The sequence below is a fragment of the Sycon ciliatum genome, chromosome 9, assembly GCF_964019385.1.
Source record: "Sycon ciliatum chromosome 9, ocSycCili1.1, whole genome shotgun sequence".
Taxonomy (NCBI): Eukaryota; Metazoa; Porifera; class Calcarea; order Leucosolenida; family Sycettidae; genus Sycon; species Sycon ciliatum.
The window spans coordinates 1,380,807-1,399,633 of record NC_088651.1 but is presented as its reverse complement, the minus strand read 5'-3'; the positions used below and the strand labels follow the sequence as shown (position 1 = coordinate 1,399,633).

General features: G+C 48.2%; 1 protein-coding gene and 1 non-coding gene across 4 annotated transcripts; both read right to left on the bottom strand.

The window, feature by feature from the left end:
• Window positions 1–949: 949 nt before the first annotated feature.
• Window positions 950–17,049, bottom strand: LOC135824699 (uncharacterized). Of its 3 annotated transcripts, none has more exons than XR_010554920.1 (8): window positions 16,737–17,049; window positions 9,955–10,232; window positions 9,054–9,137; window positions 7,899–8,000; window positions 5,470–5,643; window positions 4,241–4,390; window positions 1,413–1,589; window positions 950–1,139 (listed from the first exon to the last, which is right to left on the bottom strand). XR_010554920.1 is itself a non-coding variant. In XM_065337410.1 (8 exons), exons 2-5 carry the CDS (start codon window positions 10,152–10,154, stop codon window positions 5,619–5,621), a joined length of 411 nt encoding a protein of 136 aa, XP_065193482.1. In that variant the 5' UTR covers window positions 10,155–10,232; window positions 16,737–17,049; the 3' UTR covers window positions 950–1,167; window positions 1,413–1,589; window positions 4,241–4,390; window positions 5,470–5,618. The 3 variants fall into 3 exon arrangements, 1 of the variants encoding a protein (XP_065193482.1); XM_065337410.1 differs by having other exon boundaries at window positions 950–1,167; XR_010554921.1 differs by lacking the exons at window positions 9,054–9,137; window positions 9,955–10,232 and having other exon boundaries at window positions 950–1,167; window positions 16,737–16,755.
• A 516-nt stretch (window positions 17,050–17,565) lies between these two features.
• On the bottom strand, window positions 17,566–17,638 carry Trnar-ucg (transfer RNA arginine (anticodon UCG)). The gene has a single exon. It is a non-coding gene; the product is annotated as a tRNA-Arg (tRNA).
• Between the last annotated feature and the right edge of the window lie 1,189 nt (window positions 17,639–18,827).

Below are 18,827 nucleotides of genomic sequence, written 5' to 3'. Positions count from 1 at the left end.
GGCTCCACCGTATATGGCCGCGTCTTAGTGACCTTCAGGCGCAACGTGACTAAGTCAGGTGCGAGACTCCCAGCCTCCCACACAAATACTCTTTGGCTGTCAAACGAGTGAATACTAGTAGATGATGCTAAATACTCGCTGGCAAACAATAAGCCATACAAGGCCAGTAGTATACTTACCCACAGCATAGCCTGATCTACAATATGACTGATTGGATCGTTGTAAGTATTGCCGAAAATGGATTAAGTCGTCCACTAAAAGCTCTTTGAAACTCAGATGTTGAGCCAATATGGCAATAATAAAATTAATGTAGAAAGGAAAAGGACGTATGGATATGAGTGTAGAGTAACTGTCACTATATACTAAATACAGTCAGAAAGTGCAACAACCAGGCACTAAAACATTTGACGACCCGACTCCTGGCTTCAACACATCTCCGTGGTGTTAAGGAGAGACCAAAGAGGGAAAGGTAATACTGGTTTCGTCATCGTCCAGTAACAAGTAACAATCAACATTTCTTGTTCTTGTGGGACTGTAGCTTCAACTACTAGCTTGTGCTCATTTTCGTTGCGCTTACCTTCCCCTCTTTGGTCTCTCCTTTTAACCTTGAACCTTCCAAGTTGGAAGGCTGTTGGTTAGCGCTACGGAGATGTGTTGAAGCTAGGAGTCAGGTCGTCGAATGTCTCAGCACTCTGTCAGTTTTGTGCCTAGTTGTTGCATTTTTTTTACTGTAGTAGCTAGTTACAGTGGTGGACAGTTACTCTTAACTCGTATCCATATGTCCTTTTCCTTTCTAATAAAAGCTCTATCCGCAAATACGCCGAGGCGGCTTGCCGTCTCTCGCTCTATGCCATGCAACACAACTGTTGAGCGAGCAGCTTTTAGGCCAGCCCCATTGCACAACAGGTAATAGGCTACTAATAGCGTAACGCAGCTAGGTAAACACGAATCGATGAAAGAGGCAGACTTCTTAGAACAAAGAGACTAGTTGTGAAGGACACAACATTTTCAGCAGTCAGCAGTAGGAGAAATTGCTCTTAATTATGCAGCAATACTAGGCTTACACGTTTGTGTCATGCGTTCTGAGACGGAGTCCTTGACTAGCTCGTCACTGGCCGCACTCAGAGCAGCAGTCGTCACTGGCCGCACTCAGAGCAGCAGTCGTCACTACACATGGGTTGGGAAGCAATGGACAAAAATAACACTTGCCACGCACACATGCACTGCTTACCAGCTAAGTTAATATGTCATACTGTACTGCAGCAAGCAAGGAACTGGCAATACCTGCACCAGGCCTATCTACTGTGACCCATGCCATTGTGAATGAGAAGAGGCAGCATTTGACAGTATGAGCGGTGTGATGAACGGGAATGCATAATACAAGCCAGTCGAGCATTGGTACATGTACTTACGGACGCAAGTTGGCTGCACACCGCTCCACTGGCCGTTGATTTCACAAGTACGCACGGCCGAGCCCATAAGGACATAGGGAGATGTGCACACAAACGTGGTCGTGTTGCTGAACATCAAGCCGTTCACGGTCATTGAGCCCAGTGCCGGTGGTGACAGGACCTGGCAGTCGGTTTGACCTGCACAAGCACAGAGTGCACAGAGCACAGAGCACAGGCATTCAGTGCATGCATGTTTGGCCTAGGGGTGAAACGAGTGCCAAAATTGAGGACTCGAGTACTCTTTGAAAAAACGAGCGAGTATTCAAGCGAGTACGAGTATTTTACTGACAACATAAAACAATGTACTGCACACACTCTCGTAACACTGAACGTATTACACCTGATACACATGTAGTCTTGCATGCAGCCTAGTGCAGGAAATAGTCTGAACTACGTCTTTTGTTGGTAAGTAGGGACAAGTAATAATTTCACACTTGCATGGGTTATCAGTACTGGTCAGAGTAACAGACGTGCTTGATGTACAAGCAAACAGTACACTGTGCATAAGATACTTTGAGTGTTTTGCGACACGAGTCCTCACTCCTTTCGAATTTTCGAGCAAGCGCTCGAGTATTCGATATACTCGTTTCATCCCTAAAACGTTTGTGTATGTGTGCGTGGCACAGACGTTGGTTTTGAATACATTGTAGTACACGCATTGTGTAAAGGAAATTGATGCGAAGACTGCCTCAACATGGCCATGCAAAGTAATAAAATAAATACAGCAGTGAATAGCGGTCAACAGTAGCTCTCAGGGGCGTACATAGGGCGGTTCCCGGGATGCCCGGGAACCAGTAAAATAATTTCGATGTGGGTAGATCTACGGAGAATGTTTTGATCAAGGCCCAGCGTGCATGCAGTGCATGCATGCCTAGGCGGCGTAGTCGCCTGCAGTCCGCCTGACCGTCCGAGGACGGTGACAAGGCAAGGTGTAAAAGTGCTGCTGAGGCATTTTTGTGACACAGCGTAGATCTACTGAACTTACTGGGTGCAACGAAGTCTCTACATACGAGTTACAGCGATTCCTCGATCTCAGAGTCATTTCCTTTGCAGTTTGTTTCGACAGAGTTGGTTACGTTTTTGACGATGCTTTCGCTTTGTGGAAAAGAAAAATGAAGAGTCGACATCCAGAGGGCCAGCGCTCTATTCAGAGCTATTTCGAGCAGGAGGCAAAGCGTGTAGCCAGTGACAAAGGTCAAGCGATAGATGAGATTGCGGACGCACCTGACTTCCAAGTGGAGTCTGCAACGAGCAGCACAGAGGACGGAATCGCCGGCGAAGCTGTAGAGCGACCGTTGTTGGAAGCTGCTGGATCATCCAAGACGTACTTCAGTGACATTGGAGTGTGTTGGATAGGATATTCTGAAAGTGTACCTCCACGGTGGAATCCCTGATTCCTCCGAAATTTGCCATACATGGAAAAGATTTCCGTCATTGAAAATCATTGTGCGCCACTAGCTGCACTGAAGGCGAAGGATTTCGTTTCCTGTGCGTGTCCAGACGGGTGGCAAACAGCGCCGCTTTCAACTATCCTGGTTGGAGGAGTTTCCCTGGGTAGTCTTTTGACCGGCGTGCCATGGTGGCTTCTGCTTGCCCTGTGTAATGTTTGCTCCAGGTGATTCGAAGTTTGGGCAGCTTTACCGCAGTCCTCCCGAGAATATAACCCGACTCAAGACTGAGCGTGTGGATGTGCTTCAGCGACTCGTTTCACGGCATAACATGAAATCGTCCTGCTGAACAAAACATCCATAAAAAATGCCTTGGCAAAGTTCAGTCTTTTTAAATCAAATATGCGTAGCAGTGACATTATCCAGCAGTTTATGCAGAAACTCCATCGGATACGTATAAAAGCACTAGCCGTGTGGAATTATGTTGGTTGATCAGTTGGCATGGGAACCACTCCTAGAGGCGAGCGGTGTACGCCCCTGGCTCTACATTTTGCTTGTAATAGAAGTCATTAGCGTCAGAGCAAGAAGAGGGACAAGACGAGTCAAGGGACAATCCGGAGGACGCAATACCATACGACCAACTGTTTGTTTCTACCAGCGTTATTGTAACGTCGACACAGCTCTGACGACGATATACTGGGCGAATGCCGCGGGGCCTCCCAGCGTGTCAGCGACAGTAGGTGATGGGCAGATAACAAGGTAGCTTGCGGACAACATCGGTGGCATGAAGCCTAGTGACTGCCAAGCGTCTTGGCGCGACGGGCGAGCAGTACAGTGTCATGCCCCAGGGGTGCTGTGGCTGTCGACGTCGGCGGGTCGTGAGGTGCGTTCGCAGGCCTTCATGGCGCTCGGACAACTGCAATACTAGTACACAGACTCTCACTACTAGCTACATAGTACTCTGATTCTGGCACGTTATTTCTGCATTGAATAGTGATTGATTTTCCGCGCCGAATATCCGACGCTGCATGCATGTCCAATGCGCGTCAACAGTACTTCACACTTTCCTTTTCCCGCGTTATCACCTCAGCTATGCCAGTTTTGTATGTGGAAACCCCCTATATAATAGCAGTTTGGTCTATATTTTTAATCATTCAATATCTACCTTCACTGATGAGCTATGTATTGGCGAAACAGCTGTCTGAAGGAGTTTATCAATATCGTCTACGGAAGTGTCCTCGCAATGGTGATGGTTGTGTGCAGGAGGGTCTAGTCGGCTAAAAAGCGCAGTGTGGTGGTGGAGGTGACTCAACATTTTCTTCAATGGCCGAGAGCTCTGTCGCACCCTGTAATAATAATAGAAGTCATGGTACTACTATCAGTGCTGCTGCTGGTGCTTACCTGGAGCTGGTGTGACCTTGCCTGGGCAGTACTGTGCATCAGAGCCATCAGCACAGTCGTACCAAACACCGTCGCAGCGCTATGATGGCAGGATACAGCCACTGGAACGCAGGCAGGGCAGGTAGCCAGACTGGCACTGCAGTTGAATGGCTGGATACACGTACCCATACACACAACACACAAAGCAGTCAAGAGATGAAGAAAGTGTCTGCTCGGCACATCTTTTGTACAGTCAAGAGATATTAGCATATTTGGAGGAGGTGGTAGCCTAAAACAGGCTCGTCAAAAGTTACCGGCTTATGCCAACAACTCAGTGTTCTGGTAGAGTAGACGGTTCGATACCGGAACGCCTTGACAGCCAAATTTGTATAGACCCAAACCGATCATCAGCGTTGATTTTTCACTCGAAATATGTTTGTGGAAGGAAACTGGCATGCTGAAGTTTGCTCTGGGGCCAGAGTCAATCGAACTGAGCCACTTCTTTGTGTTGACCCATTGCCTCCAAGTTGCCCAATTTTTCGCTTCAAAAAAAGTTCAAATCAGAGGTGGCTCCAAACCGGACACGTTTTAGAGTGCACGTCAAATTCACTCTGGGTCTGAAATTAGGTAATTGCTATCGCTCCACGATGGCCAGTACAGAGTAACAATAAGCCTTGTGTGTGCTTCCATTAGTTTTGATTGGTATGCGGTGCTTTATTGGAAAGAGGCGAGCCGCTGTTTACCTGCGACAAGAAGTTGATTTTTCGAAAGTCGAAAAACTCAAGTCGCAGTGCGAAGCAACACGTCAAAAACTCACCTGCTTGGTATGGCGCGTATGGTCATCGCAGAGCCATGAAATTTTGGCTCGGAGTATAACACATCGTAGTCTCACTGTGACATATGTTTTCTAATCAAAATACCAAGAGAGAAAGTGAATATTGAGTCCGTTCCGGTTTGCAACCTGTGTCCTATTTGAAACCGTCGCCTCTACCCGGTGAAACACCCTAACCATACACCTACAAGTATAACATATATCCTAAGGACTCAGGCTGAGATGCCCGACTGGTCCTGGGTCCTGTGATACTTGAAGCACGATCATCATTTGTGATGATGAAAAGTGGCAGGTAACACCCAGACTATTACATGCTCTGTAAATAGGAAAGATCAACGCCACCAGAATCTGCCTTCCTACATGCCTGAAGCTTCTCTACACAAGAGGGATATATTGGCTCTCTTGAAATTCAACTTACGATTACATGAGGCAGCTGCCCCACTCCAGGAACCGTCAATCTGGCAGATGCGCACAATGCTTCCCTGCAGGTTGTATCCGGAATTTCAGCCGAAGACGACGCTGCCTCCAGCAGAATAGTTTGTGCCCTGGGAGTAGCCGTTGGTCGGTTTAGCTAGCGGTGTGCACACACCGGCTGTACACGTCACAGGCACGTACACACACACAGGCACGTACACACACAGGCACACACACACACACACACAGGCACACACACACACACACGCACACACACACACACCTTGACCTTGATACACAAGGATTCTTCATTATTTGCCACGTTTGAGCTGAGCTGCGATCATCGCGCTTTGTTGCAGTGTGCTAAAAAAACAAGAACAAAAAATGGCCAAAAAAGTGGGGCGGCTGAGGCCGCCCCAGCCACCCCAGCTGTGCCGGCCTTGCATGCCTGGTGTACGGTCTGAAAGATGAAAGATGGAGCTCTTTTATACACAGGCCCGGAAAGTCTGCTTCGCCTGCTCGGCAGCAGCTTCGTAGTGGTGGTCAAGGGTCGAAGACCGACGGATACGGATCAACTCCCCAGTGATCACACCTTTACCCATACTACGGGGGTGGTTACTACCGGCAAGCAGATACAGGAAACGATTGGTGACCTTGAAATGAGGCTTCACCGCCATGTATCCCTTACTACGGAAAACTGTGGTGTCCAGGAAATCAATGCCATCATGTGCCAGTTCATGCGCAAACTCGAGGGCCGAACACTTATTAATCCTGTCTAAAGCGCGCTGAACTTGACCTTCGCAACCATGCAATGAAACAAAAATGTCACTGATAAAGCGTCTATAAACCTGAACCTCTAAACCCTCCCCCTCTAAGATCGGCAAAATGTACCGATTCTCCAAATACAGCATAACAATGTCGGCATAGACCACTGCTGCCGGCGAACCCATGGCAGTCCCTTGGATCTGCGGAAACAAATCGTTATCGTACACGAACCCGTTAGTTTTCCGAATGACTGACATCAAGGAAGTCACTGCTGTTGTTAACCGTGTACGAAGGGCCGGGGGCATCCACCTTGTATACCTGTGTGTGATATACCACGACAATGCCACGTGACCGAGCTCGTTGGGGATGTTGGTGTAAAGGCTGGTCACATCTATACTCAAAAATAAATGATCGTCCCGCACAGGCAAACCTTCTACCAAGTTGATGAAATCCGTAGTTCAGGCCAGAACAGTACTTTCCTCACATACATACAGGTTCAGTAGAAAGTCAATGAGCTTAGCGGGATAGTAGCCAGGACTATTCAGACTAACAATAGGCCTAACCTTCAGGGCACAGGGCTTACCGGTATGTGTTTTGATAAGTCTCCTGAAAACGGGCATGCGCCCCCGGTGCGACTAAGAACAGTGACATATAAAATGGTCATACGATGCCCAATGCGATGCCTAGTCATGGTGAGTAAACAATTGACTCGGGTCGCAAACACGAAGTCTCAACACAGCCTTGAGCCTGTTGGTTGCCATTGGCAGTCTAGCCACATGTTCATCTAGCCCCTCAGGAAAAAAAACAGTCATTTATAATGTTTGGCATTGTGATGCTGGGCACGACCTATATCATCATAGTGAGATCCGTCCAGGACTACTATCACAATAGACTGCCTTTGAATATGCCCGAGTCTGATCGCGTTCTAATTCCCAAACTATGTGCTGCATGTGTACACTCCGCCTATGGTTAGTCTACTCCAGAACAACGCCTGGAGAGGTTCATTGGGGGCATGATGTCCCCCACCCCATCCCCCTTGCACCTGAAGTACCGGTATTGCCCCCCCCCAAATAAAGTACAGGATACAGATGGAGCACTGGGGAGCACGTAGCAGTAGACAAGTTGACGATGCCAGTGCAGACACACCTCACCTCGGTCACCACACTGGCACAGTCATATGGTCTCCAAGGAACATAGCTACCAGAGAACACACAGAATGGGAGTATATAGTGCTATCCCGGAGGATAGACAACCTCCTATACAAAAATACCTACTGATAGAGTTCTGTGTAGACCCTATGTGCACATACGTGTGGATGAGTACTGGTAAACGGACAGCTAACCCTAGTCTAAGTAAAATAAATGTAGAATGTAGACCCTGGGCAAAAAAATAAGTAAATAAAAATAATAGCAACACATGAGGGAACTCGGATGGAGAGCCAAGGATTAAAATTAAAAAAGAGGACCATACGTTTACGAGTTATCCGTTTTGTCCAACACTAACGGGTATAAACGTGATACAGCTAAGCATCAGGTCGTTGAATGTCATGATCTCAGTCAGTTTTTGTGCTGATTGTTGCACATTTTTGACTCAGCAGTATTCTGCATATAACCGTTAGTGTTGGACAAAACGGATAACTTGTAAACATGAGGGAACACTCATCCTTACCCAAGTCCCAACGTCAGCACTCGGCGCCGCTCCGAACCAAGAGGAACATTGGAGAGATCGTCCATCAGCTCCTCTCTTGTCCTGCGATCAAATCGCCTAATGCTAAAACACAAGAAGATAGGAAAGGCAAGTAGAATAAATAAATCAATAAAATAATAAACAACAATACAAGTTTGAACAGCTGCAAACGTAACGGACGATCCGAACAAGACCAATGATATACCTAGAAATTCTAGAAGGCACTAGGAAACATCCATACCTGCTCAAACTGTAGAGGACAACATAGAAAAAGGTAAAAGAGGGCACTACTCAAGTGTTCCTAGGATAGCTATGGTCTTTGCTATGCTATTGATTTGCAGTCTGATTCATCTGAAAAACGAAGTTTCAACTTTCAAGCATTTAAAATTTACAGTCCTACCCTCGTTAGTAAGACATCGGTTGCAAGACAAACCTCATTAGTGAACAACGATCCAAAATCCCATGAATCATTAGCAGTCGTACATGCAAGTCCGGATAAGAGATTATTCGTTTGTAGACCAAATTCGTTATAACGTCCCCTTCAGCTGTCCCACAGGTTTGAATTCTCATTACAAGAAAAAGCGGATGGCCGAGGATAGCTCGATTGATATTTCATGTTGTCTTGTATCGGGGTCCGATGAAACATTGTCTGATAATGGGTTGTCTTGTACAGGGGTCTGGTGGAAAACACTGTCTAATAACAAGGAACCATCAGTTTTGATGTGGACACAATATGGATGATGCAAAGCAGCAGAAAAATGTACTCGTTATCAGACAAAAAAAGTTGATACCCCCAGGGTTGTCTCCTAACAAGGGTAGACCTACGAAATAGTGGTTGCGACTTCGGCGAAGATTGTTAGGAAAGGGTTTGCTCTCGACACTGGAGCTCACGCTATTCCACCGCCTTGACTTTACACTTGACTGACTGACAGCTGCCACCCAGAACACACGAAAAGTCCATCCAACCTTCCACTCGGAAAACCTGCAAGAAGGGACCACTCCCTGTTCAATACACAGTGTTTCGGGAAAATTTACCCTCATCAGTCGAGTTTGAGTAGGCTGAGGAAGATTGTGCCTGAGAAGCACCATTTATATAGTGCTCTCCAGGTCCAAACATCACCAGGGATACAAACTTACAGAGACGCTCCGTTTGCAGCGCGACAAACACCTCGTGAGCACCAGATAGCAGTGCGAGTCAGTGTCGCTCCTGGACGGTGAAAGCTGTATATTGACACATAGAGAGAGAGCGGGGGAAAGAGAGAGAGAGAGAGAGAGAGAGAGAGAGAGAGAGAGAGAGAGAGAGAGAGAGAGAGAGAGAGAGAGAGAGAGAGAGAGAGAGAGAGAGAGAGAGAGAGAGAGAGAGAGAGAGAGAGAGAGAGAGAGAGAGAGAGAGAGAGAGAGAGAGAGAGAGAGAGAGAGAGAGAGAGAGAGAGAGAGAGAGAGAGAGAGAGAGAGAGAGAGAGAGAGAGAGAGAGAGAGAGAGAGAGAGAGAGAGAGAGAGAGAGAGAGAGAGAGAGAGAGAGAGAGAGAGAGAGAGAGAGAGAGAAAGACACACACACACACACACACACACACAAACACAGAGAGAGAGAGACAGACAGACAGACAGACAGACAGACAGACAGACAGACAGACAGACAGACAGACAGACAGACAGACAGACAGACAGACAGACAGGCAGACAGAAGGAGAAAAGACAGAGATCCAGGATGTGACATCATCATGACATCGGCCGCTGCTGTGTATGTTGGATCCAAGGTAACGAAAAGACGACACATGGGCAATCTCCATGGTTCGAGTCGCGAGCGGCTCTAGATCGTCGTTAGAGGTGTTGGGGCCAGAAACCATGAACTTGGTTTGGGTGGGGGGGGGGGGCACACGCACACGCACACACACACGCACGCACGCACACACACACACACACACACACACACACATGCATGCACACACACACACACACACACACACACATACACATACATACACACACACACACACACACACACACACACACACACACACACACACATACACACACCTTCCTTCCTTCCTTCTTCCACTGCCATGACTGGCTATGTGGCCCCGTACGGGGCAGACCAGGAGACGTGTTGTCCACCGGGCGGGGAACGCCATACTCAGCGCACGAACAGCGTTACACTTGTGCGTCGCAATATCCTGTGGCCAACGAAAACTGCGCGCACAAGTGCCACAAATGAGGGGCTTCGCCACAGGCTTCATGCGGGACTGGACAATAGCGTCGACAGCGTCACGGCAGATGACCCGCCATCCCTGTAGATCTTGGACGATGTCACCAAGCTGCTCCAGAGGAACGCCAACACACACACACACACACACACACACACACACACACACACACACACACACACATACACACATACTTTGTACCATGTATATGCCCGTCACAAGAAAAGCAAGCAAAGTTGTGGAAGTCAGGTCTCGCTGGACCAACCAGAATGGAGCTGCTACGGGCCTGAGCACGCAGCTTTCCCCATGTTGCAGAAGGCAATGCAGTGCTGCAAGTGGCAGGCAATCCTACGTGAAAAATTGGCACATACACCTCCATATTAATAATTCCAACGAGAGAGCTCAGTTGAAAGCTCAGGGCCCTCACTATCTTTTTTGCCTAGGTAATCATGCATTATGCGATAGCAATAAACAACAGTTTTATTCGGCTGAAATAAAGGATACCAATAGACCCCACTTGTACTTGGCTGAAATAAATTGTTCATCGTTGTTATTGCATTTGGTTTTTCATTTCGATATCGCACAAATAAAGAGCGCTTGGGCTTGAAGGCTAGAGAGGGCTTGACCGCCCAGGAGCCCTCGCTATGCTTAATATTTGCCTAGGTCATCATGTGTGTTGTTCGAACTGATAGAAACGTCTTTGCAATACAAAAACATGTGCATGACAATCAAAACTTTAGTTCATAAACGCACATCGATACATAACTCAAAACTCAAACTCTCAGACAGGTACATTCTACCAAGTAAAAGTAAATATAATAATAGATTACGCTTTGGTACTAGCTTATTTCATTTTTTTCAAGCCCCGTTTCAACATGTGGCCAGCAGTCTTTGCCAGAATGGTACGGAACATCAACGGAATAGGGCCAGGCTGGTGCGTAACATGATGATGGCCCCGCACACCGAACAAGTTCGAGCATGAGAGCATGTATTTTCTCCTGCTGAATGGATGCCTGTGCAGCGGTCTCTAGCTGTCAACGCGTTTTGTCACGAAGGCGGTGAGTCTCCAAACGACGGGATATTTGCTCCGTCGTTTCTTGCTGTTGGCATAGCCTTTCGCAAGCACGGCGACTCTCGAGGCGGCGGGACCTCTCTTCTCCCTTCTTCTACTCTGTGTCACTCCTGCCGACGCCGTCTGCTCAGAGCTTTAACACTGTCACCCCTGTCATTTTGCTCTTCCTCATAGTCCTCTTCTAATTATCTCAGCATTCTATTTATACAACAACTACGACCATTAAAACACTGCAATCTACCCGATCCTTACATTCCCAGCCCATTAGTACCACACCCCTAAACTTTCGACCGATAGTACGACACGTTCTATGGTCTTTTGAAATCAAACCGCGACCATTACAATAATGCGGTCTAAACCATAATGAGCGTTAGCATGCTAACGCAAGTTAGCAGGCAGCCCAGCGAGCTGGCCCGACCTGCACGCATGCGCGAGTCACATGTTCATGCGCCCTCCAAGATCCTGTACAATGTCTCTTGCATGTCATTGCTGTTTTCGACTTTCGAGCATGCAACTTGCGGAACATGCGTTCCCAACCAATTTCCTCCACAATTGTGCTCGCCCCGGTGTATCTTGCTAAGCTCAATGTTAAAAGTGCAGTCTGCCGAATTCCCGTCCACCCGGAGGATTGGTCCTTGTCGATCCGCTGGCAGGATCAATACTTTTATGAGAGTGCCCTGCCCTTCAGACTGTATTACGCTCCAGTCCAGCTATATGGAACTCTGTCGCATCCGCCAGTGAATGGATTATGTGCTAGCAGTTCGCACTCACACGCCTGTTGCATTACGGGGAATACCTCAACTAACGTTCCTTCTTAGTGCATGCTCTGGACTTGTGTTAGCTTGCCAGCAATTCGCTATTCTGCTCCGAGCGTTTACACACTTCGATGTTTCTCTGGCTGCAGCAAAAGTGGAGGGTCCAGCTCAAGTCCTGACGTTATTGGCATCATCCCATTACGGGGAGTGCCTCGACTAACGTTTCTGTCTCCATGCATGCTCTGAACTTGTGTTAGCTCGCCAGCAACTCGCTACTCGGCGCCGCGCGTTTACATACCTCGGTGTTTCTCTGGCGTCAGTAAAAGTGCTTCCTCAATGCATGCTCTGGACCTGTGTTAGCTCGCCAGCAACTCGCTACTCGGCGCCGCGCGTTTACATACCTCGGTGTTTTCTCTGGCGTCAGCAAAAGTGGAGGGTCCAGCCCACGTCCTAATGTTTATCGGCGTCATCCTGGACACCCGCCGCGCTAACATCAGTATGCCTATGGACGAACTTGCCGAGCTTCGTGATCTCCTTCGGGCCACTCTTCACACAGCTTCAACTACCCAATGTCAACTCGAGTCTCTTCTGGGAAAGCTCCCGTTTGCTACAAGAGTGATAGCCCCTGGATGCAAATTGCAGATTGTGGTCACTTGCCAACTGGTACCGGCAGCCGTGTTACCTGATCAAGCTCTCCAAAGAGTGCCTCAAAGATCTTCGCTGATGGCCTGAGCTCCTGGATAAGCGGAACGGCCGGTCCTTCTTCCTACACCCTAAATGGACGCCGTCCCCCGACTTGCTGGTATTCACTGATGCAAGTGGTGCACTTGGCCGGTGCTCGTACAATTGCGACCGGGGATAGGGCGATGGACAGTCAATCAAGCAGAGCAGCAGTCGCAAAGGGTTGTTTGCAATTGTGGCAGCCCGCAGCACCTGGGAAAACTAGCGGCATCAGCTGCGAATGCCAATCGATGGGCATTTACAGCAACTGCGAGGATATTGCTCATCAGTTGTGGCTTTGGCCTGGCGTTGTACACCGGCCACCCGTTTCGAATCAGCTGCGGGACTCGATATTCAGAGAGGCGGGAAGGTGGAAAGCGATGTCTGCCCGAGTAACATTCGGACGCCACCTGCAGCCAAAGTATGGGTTGCTGCGGCAATGGCCTCAGCCCATGATATCAAGTTCTGACAGTCTTTACCTAGCTTGCACCGCTTACAGATTGCACGGGTAGCTGCACTTTGTGATCCGCTCCGGGAGTGCCGATTTATGGAATATATGCTCTCAACTGGTTATGCATACCAATATATTTAGCATTTGGAGGCTCTACTCAGAGTCATTGGCGGCTCTACTCAGAGTCATTGGCGGCTTCATGTGGAGTCATTGGCGGCTCCATGCGGAGTCATTGGCGGCTCCATGCGGAGTCATGGGCGGCTCCAAGCGGAGTCATTGGCGGCTCCATACGGAGTCATTGGCGGCTCCATGCGGAGTCAATTTGCGGCTCCATGCGGGGTCATTCGGCGGCTCCATGCGGGGTCATTCGGCGGCTCCATGCGGGGTCATTCGGCGGCTCCATGCAGAGTCATTCGGCGGCTCCATGCGAAGTCATTCGGTGGCTCCATGCGGAGTCATTTGACGGCTCCAAGCAGAGTCATTTGCCGGCTCAGCTGCGAGCCATCTAGTGGCTCCAAGCAGAGCCATCATACCAGTTGCTCGAATCGGCACTCCCAGCTTAATCCAAAACTCGGTTGCTCTGTTGTGAGGTGGGGGGATGCTAACCTAGGAATGGGTTTGCTCCCCACACTGGAGCTCGCGCTATTCCGTCGACTTGACACTTGACGGACTCACGACTGCCATCCAGAGTCGCCACCACTATTTCTAAACCATACGGCTAATTATTTTAGTTAGCTATCGACTTACCGGTACAGTAAAACCTGTGACTACTGACCACCCCTTGGTGCCAGCAAAAGCGGTCTTTAGTAGCAGGTGGTCTTTAGTTAGAGGTTTGCACCGCGTGACCATATGTGGATCCCATTATATGATATGTATGTCAAAATGCAGCTAATACAATTCCCCAGGACTTGCGCAATGTCAGAAAGACGGAGAGATGGAGAGAGAGACAGAGAGAGAGACAGAGAGAGAGAGACAGAGAGAGAGAGAGACAGAGAGAGAGAGAGAAGATTAATTTTTTGCAGACTTCAAATTCAGCTGCTACTTCTGAAGCCAGGAGTCAAACGTTCCCTGGGGAAGTTTCGTTTCGCGCTGGGCTTCAAATTTGTTCATGCGATCAATCATACCGACTGTCCTTGTTGTGACTTCTCGATTGCTTGAACGCGATCCTTCAGCATCAGGACCTTGTGGTGCTGCTTTGTTTCTGGATTCCTTGATGCTATCGTCGATCCGTCTGTATGACTGGGGTGACAGAGCCGCCCAGTCTTCGTTTCTCCTCCGAGTAGTAACATCGATCAGAGAGTGCTTTCGATGCGCTCTCCAAGACGTTTCCTATCATGTTTTTTCTTGACAGCGCTTGAAATTTTGACAGGTGTAGTGCAGTCCACACCGACTCCACAGCCCAAATTACCTGCATTCATTTATTCAGCTGTAGTATCGAAAGATTCTTTTCAGGACCATGGAAAATCAGTAAAATTTCAAGAAGGAGCTTCGAGCAACATTTGATTTCCTACATCGCGGTCGCTAGTTACGGGTCAAAAATTGTGTTTGGGACAGGAAATGGCGGTCGCTGGTCGCGTTCAGAAGGTAGTCGCTAGTCACAGTGCATATTGAATGTGAAGCCTTCCGTGCCTGGCGAAGTGGCCGGTAGTACCAGGCTGGTCGCTAGTGACGGTGGTCTTTAGTTACAGGTTTTACTGTATATCCCTTACCGAAATTGTATTCTTCTTTCTTTTTCTTCTACTCCGTTCCATCAGCACTCGGCCGATGGCAGGAGATTGGTACCCACTGGGCTAGCATGCAGCAGCCAAAGCTGGGGCCTTTTCTTACTCCGTCAAACCCACTTCTTAAAACGAAACTGACGTGCATATTCACATTGTATGTTGTGAATGTCCCCATATTTGCCCCGACATCTTAGCTCGTACAGCGCTCCAGATACATCTATGCTACGGTGCGCACCGCATACTCGAATTACGGTACGGGACACATACGGGATACTGCACCAACCATGGCATGCCACGTGAACCACCCTACCAGGCACCGTGACACGCACCGAATTACAGCGGTGTGGATACTGGCTAGCGCCAGATGCTACTAAAGTACAACTGAATAGCGTCTTTTGCATAGCTACGGGAATAATCTCATATCCCAAGCATTGCAGCTCTGCTAATAGAATAATTCAGGTTACTCCCACTCCATTTCTCTAGTGCTTATTTTTCTGAAAAAATATCATCTTTGGCACCAGAATGCTGCCACCAAGAGTACATTAACCAGAGTGTGCAGCCCAAAGAGAATCATCCCACGGCAAAGTTTATTGTTTAGGGCATAGACTCGCAATAACAGGCTCACCTTTGCTGCATCTCACACCGCTTCACACGGTCATCTACTCTATCACCATGGTAATTTCTGTGGCACATTGCTGCTTGTTTAACAAAAACGTAGAAAACACACCGAATTTCCAGGTAATTACCATGGTGATACAGTACTTTAGCTTGAACCTATTGTATGCAGCCTGTCAGTGGCGGTATACCCTCGAAGTATAAAAAAGTATAGTACTCGACAGGACTTCCGACCGGGTCGCAGGTAACCCAGTGTTCTTTTTCCAAAAGGTCAAAGTACTCACAAACAGGGCCACTGACCTGGCTCTGGAGCAGACACTGGTAATCTAGGTCCAAGTTTGCTCGATAATGTTCTGACGCTTCATGTGCTTTCATAGCCAAGGTTTCTCACTTTCTTCGCAAGCTCTTTTAGTCTTGAGAGTTGACAACTGCTTAGGGTTGTGTTGGCAGAAAACATGTCAGCTAATCTGACAACCGTCCAACCCCATTTTACTGGTAAGTAGTCAGCGAGTGGCTTTGATGGGGCCATACTATATTTGTGCTTCCTTTTTGAAAACACGTTCTCGCTCGAAGGGTTTCTAAACTTTATCCCTGCGCTCATTGATGGAGTTCATCGATGGAGTTGCCAGCGGCACTCTACAGAAGAACAATGTTGTCAAGTTTTTTATGAAAAATTGTCAAACATTTTCAAATTGCTATAAGTTTGGTTAGGGTCGGGTTCCACTGCGGCTCCGCAGCTCCGCTGCTCCACGGTACTTGGCTGCATGCAGCAGAGCGGCGCGGTTCCAGTGACACTCGCCATTCACGGTACCGCGATCGTGCTCGACGTTTTTTGATGGCATTTAGCCTGCCTGCGCGCGCGTGAAATCCAAAAAAATCCTCGTGTTCTGGCCTGTGCAACGAATTAAAATTCCCCCGAATAAAACAATTAAGTGCGGGAAACAATGCAAGCCGTGACCGCGGCTTGCATTTTTTTGTATCAAGCAGCGAAGCGAAAGCTGGTGATGAGCCGCGGCCTCGCTGGACCAGCTCGTAATGATGACGTTTCATGCCGTGAATGATGTGCGGCGGAGCGGCAGTGGAACCCAGCCCTTAGGCAAAGGAAATTTGTCATTAATTTGTTTATGCTGCAGAGATGGAGAGCTGCACACTCTGGCTAATGGACTCTCGCCTACAGTGTAGTCGTACTGCTAGTGTACTGGCATTACAGAAGACACGAAAAACGAGAACATAATTATGGCGAGAAAGTAATTACTGGCTAAGAATTGCCCTAAGACTTACCGCTTCTCAGTGCTCCATACCAGGAAGTAGTACAATACCTACTCCCTGCTCCAATACGAGTGTTTTCTCCTCATTCTCTGCATCCTTTGCCGCAGGAGTCTCGTCCATTTAGCGGCCCAAATGCTTGAGCTCCGGATAGCGGAAAATAGCTCGTCGTCCATTAGCGGCTCTAATAGTACCTGGTCTGAAGTGTCGCAGTCTAGCAACTATGATTTTTTCCAGGAGGGTAAGGGTTGCAAACCCAAAGAGACCCTAAGCTTCGTCTATCAAACAAAACAATTGCCCTAAAAAATGGAAGAAGAAAAGAGTGAGCGAGCTGGTCTGAGCGCGCTACTTTTCAAAAAATAGAAGCTGAAAGCCATCAAAGTCAAAGCATTCTGGCTATATGTGTATGTCACGAGCGCTAGCGCGCTAGTCGCAGCAAACGCTCGCAGGCCAGAGTTAGCGCTATTTGGGCTGTTTGCCGCACGCGGCAGCTGGATGGATCACGTGATCCAAGCTGACAAATAAGGTCCGATGGTTCAGCTACATTGAGCCACAAGCGTTTTGAACAGGGAGTCCGACTGTCGTAATTCCAAAATACGACTCCCTGGTTTTGAAAAAGATACCTCATGCAGTGACGGTATCCTCTCGATCCTCCTTTACCAGTCGATACTCCTTGGTTGAAAAAGAACTACATGTACCGCGTACCGGTAGATCTACTACTACTACTAGTACTAGTAAAAAAAGTCTACAGTAGACCTGCATCCCGGTCCGGTCGGTGCAGTCATTTTTTGACTCTGATATCTGCCACATCTGAAAAAAGGAAGCAAAGAAAAAAAAAGTAGATCGACCACGATGGGACTCGAACCCACAATCTTCTGATTCGAAGTCAGACGCCGTATCCATTGGGCCACGCGGTCGTGCACATAATGAAACTCCTCCACTCCACTCTGCTAGCACACATTTCCGAACGGAAACTGAGTTGGTGCAAGCGGCAGCAGAACCGAGTTTGAAGCAGCTTGCTGCAGCAGCAGCAGCATTCCCAGCAACACCACCAGAAGCAGCACCAGCAAACCCCAGTAGAAACAGCAGCAGTAGCAGCAGCCGCAGCAGCTGCAGCAGCAGGCGAAGCAGCCGCGACAGCAGCAACTGAACAGCAGCCGCAGCAACAACAGCAGCAACTGCAGCAGCAACTGAACAGGAGCAGTGGCAGCAGTGAGCAGTCAGGTATGGGACTTTGTTCAAAATAGTAGTACGGGCATGACTCTGATAAGTAAACGGCAAAAAGACACGGGCGCACTGGATCAAGCAGCACACAAACCAATGATTATTATCATGAATGCAGGGAGAAAGAGACTCGGCAAAGAATTCAATAAGGGCATGTTCGATTGGCAGGATCGGGATCCCAATCCACCTGATCCACTGGATTCTCACCCTTTCGAATGGTCAAATCTGGATCCGGATCCTTCGGATTTGGATCCAGTCAACCCACCTCGGGGAGCCGCTGAGGGTTCAGCGGATCCAACGGATCTAAATGTGACCTTTGTGCGTATAATAATAATAATAATTTATAATATAAATGACAGTTCACATATCACTCATTGCATGAGGTCAACGCATCTGTTAACAATTTCGAGCCAAGCAGCTCTATCAGAAGCAGATTGCACAGCATCCAGAAGCGACAGATTAATGCATTGTAAGTCTTTCTTGACAACGTCGATCCATCTCAGACGTGGTCGTCCTCGTATATGGCGGGTAAAAATCATTTTTGTACACATTGTGGTACGTACGCACATGTGGCCACGTGGATCGAGATAGAACGTGTTGATGTTTTGTACAACGCGCGTGCGATGAGTACGACTTTCATCCTTTTGGGTGACTTGTGTGAGCGCCATTTTATTACTTCGTCAACATGGCAACAGTCAAGGTCCAAAATAAAGTGTTCGGTTGAATCTGAAGGATCCGACGGATCTGAGATCTGGATCCCGATCCTTACCAATCGAACATGCCCTAAGAGAACAGCAAAATCCGCGGCATTAGGTAAGCCGATGTGAATTTCAGGCAAGGCATACTACACACCAACCACTGACTGAGAAGACAAGACACTCA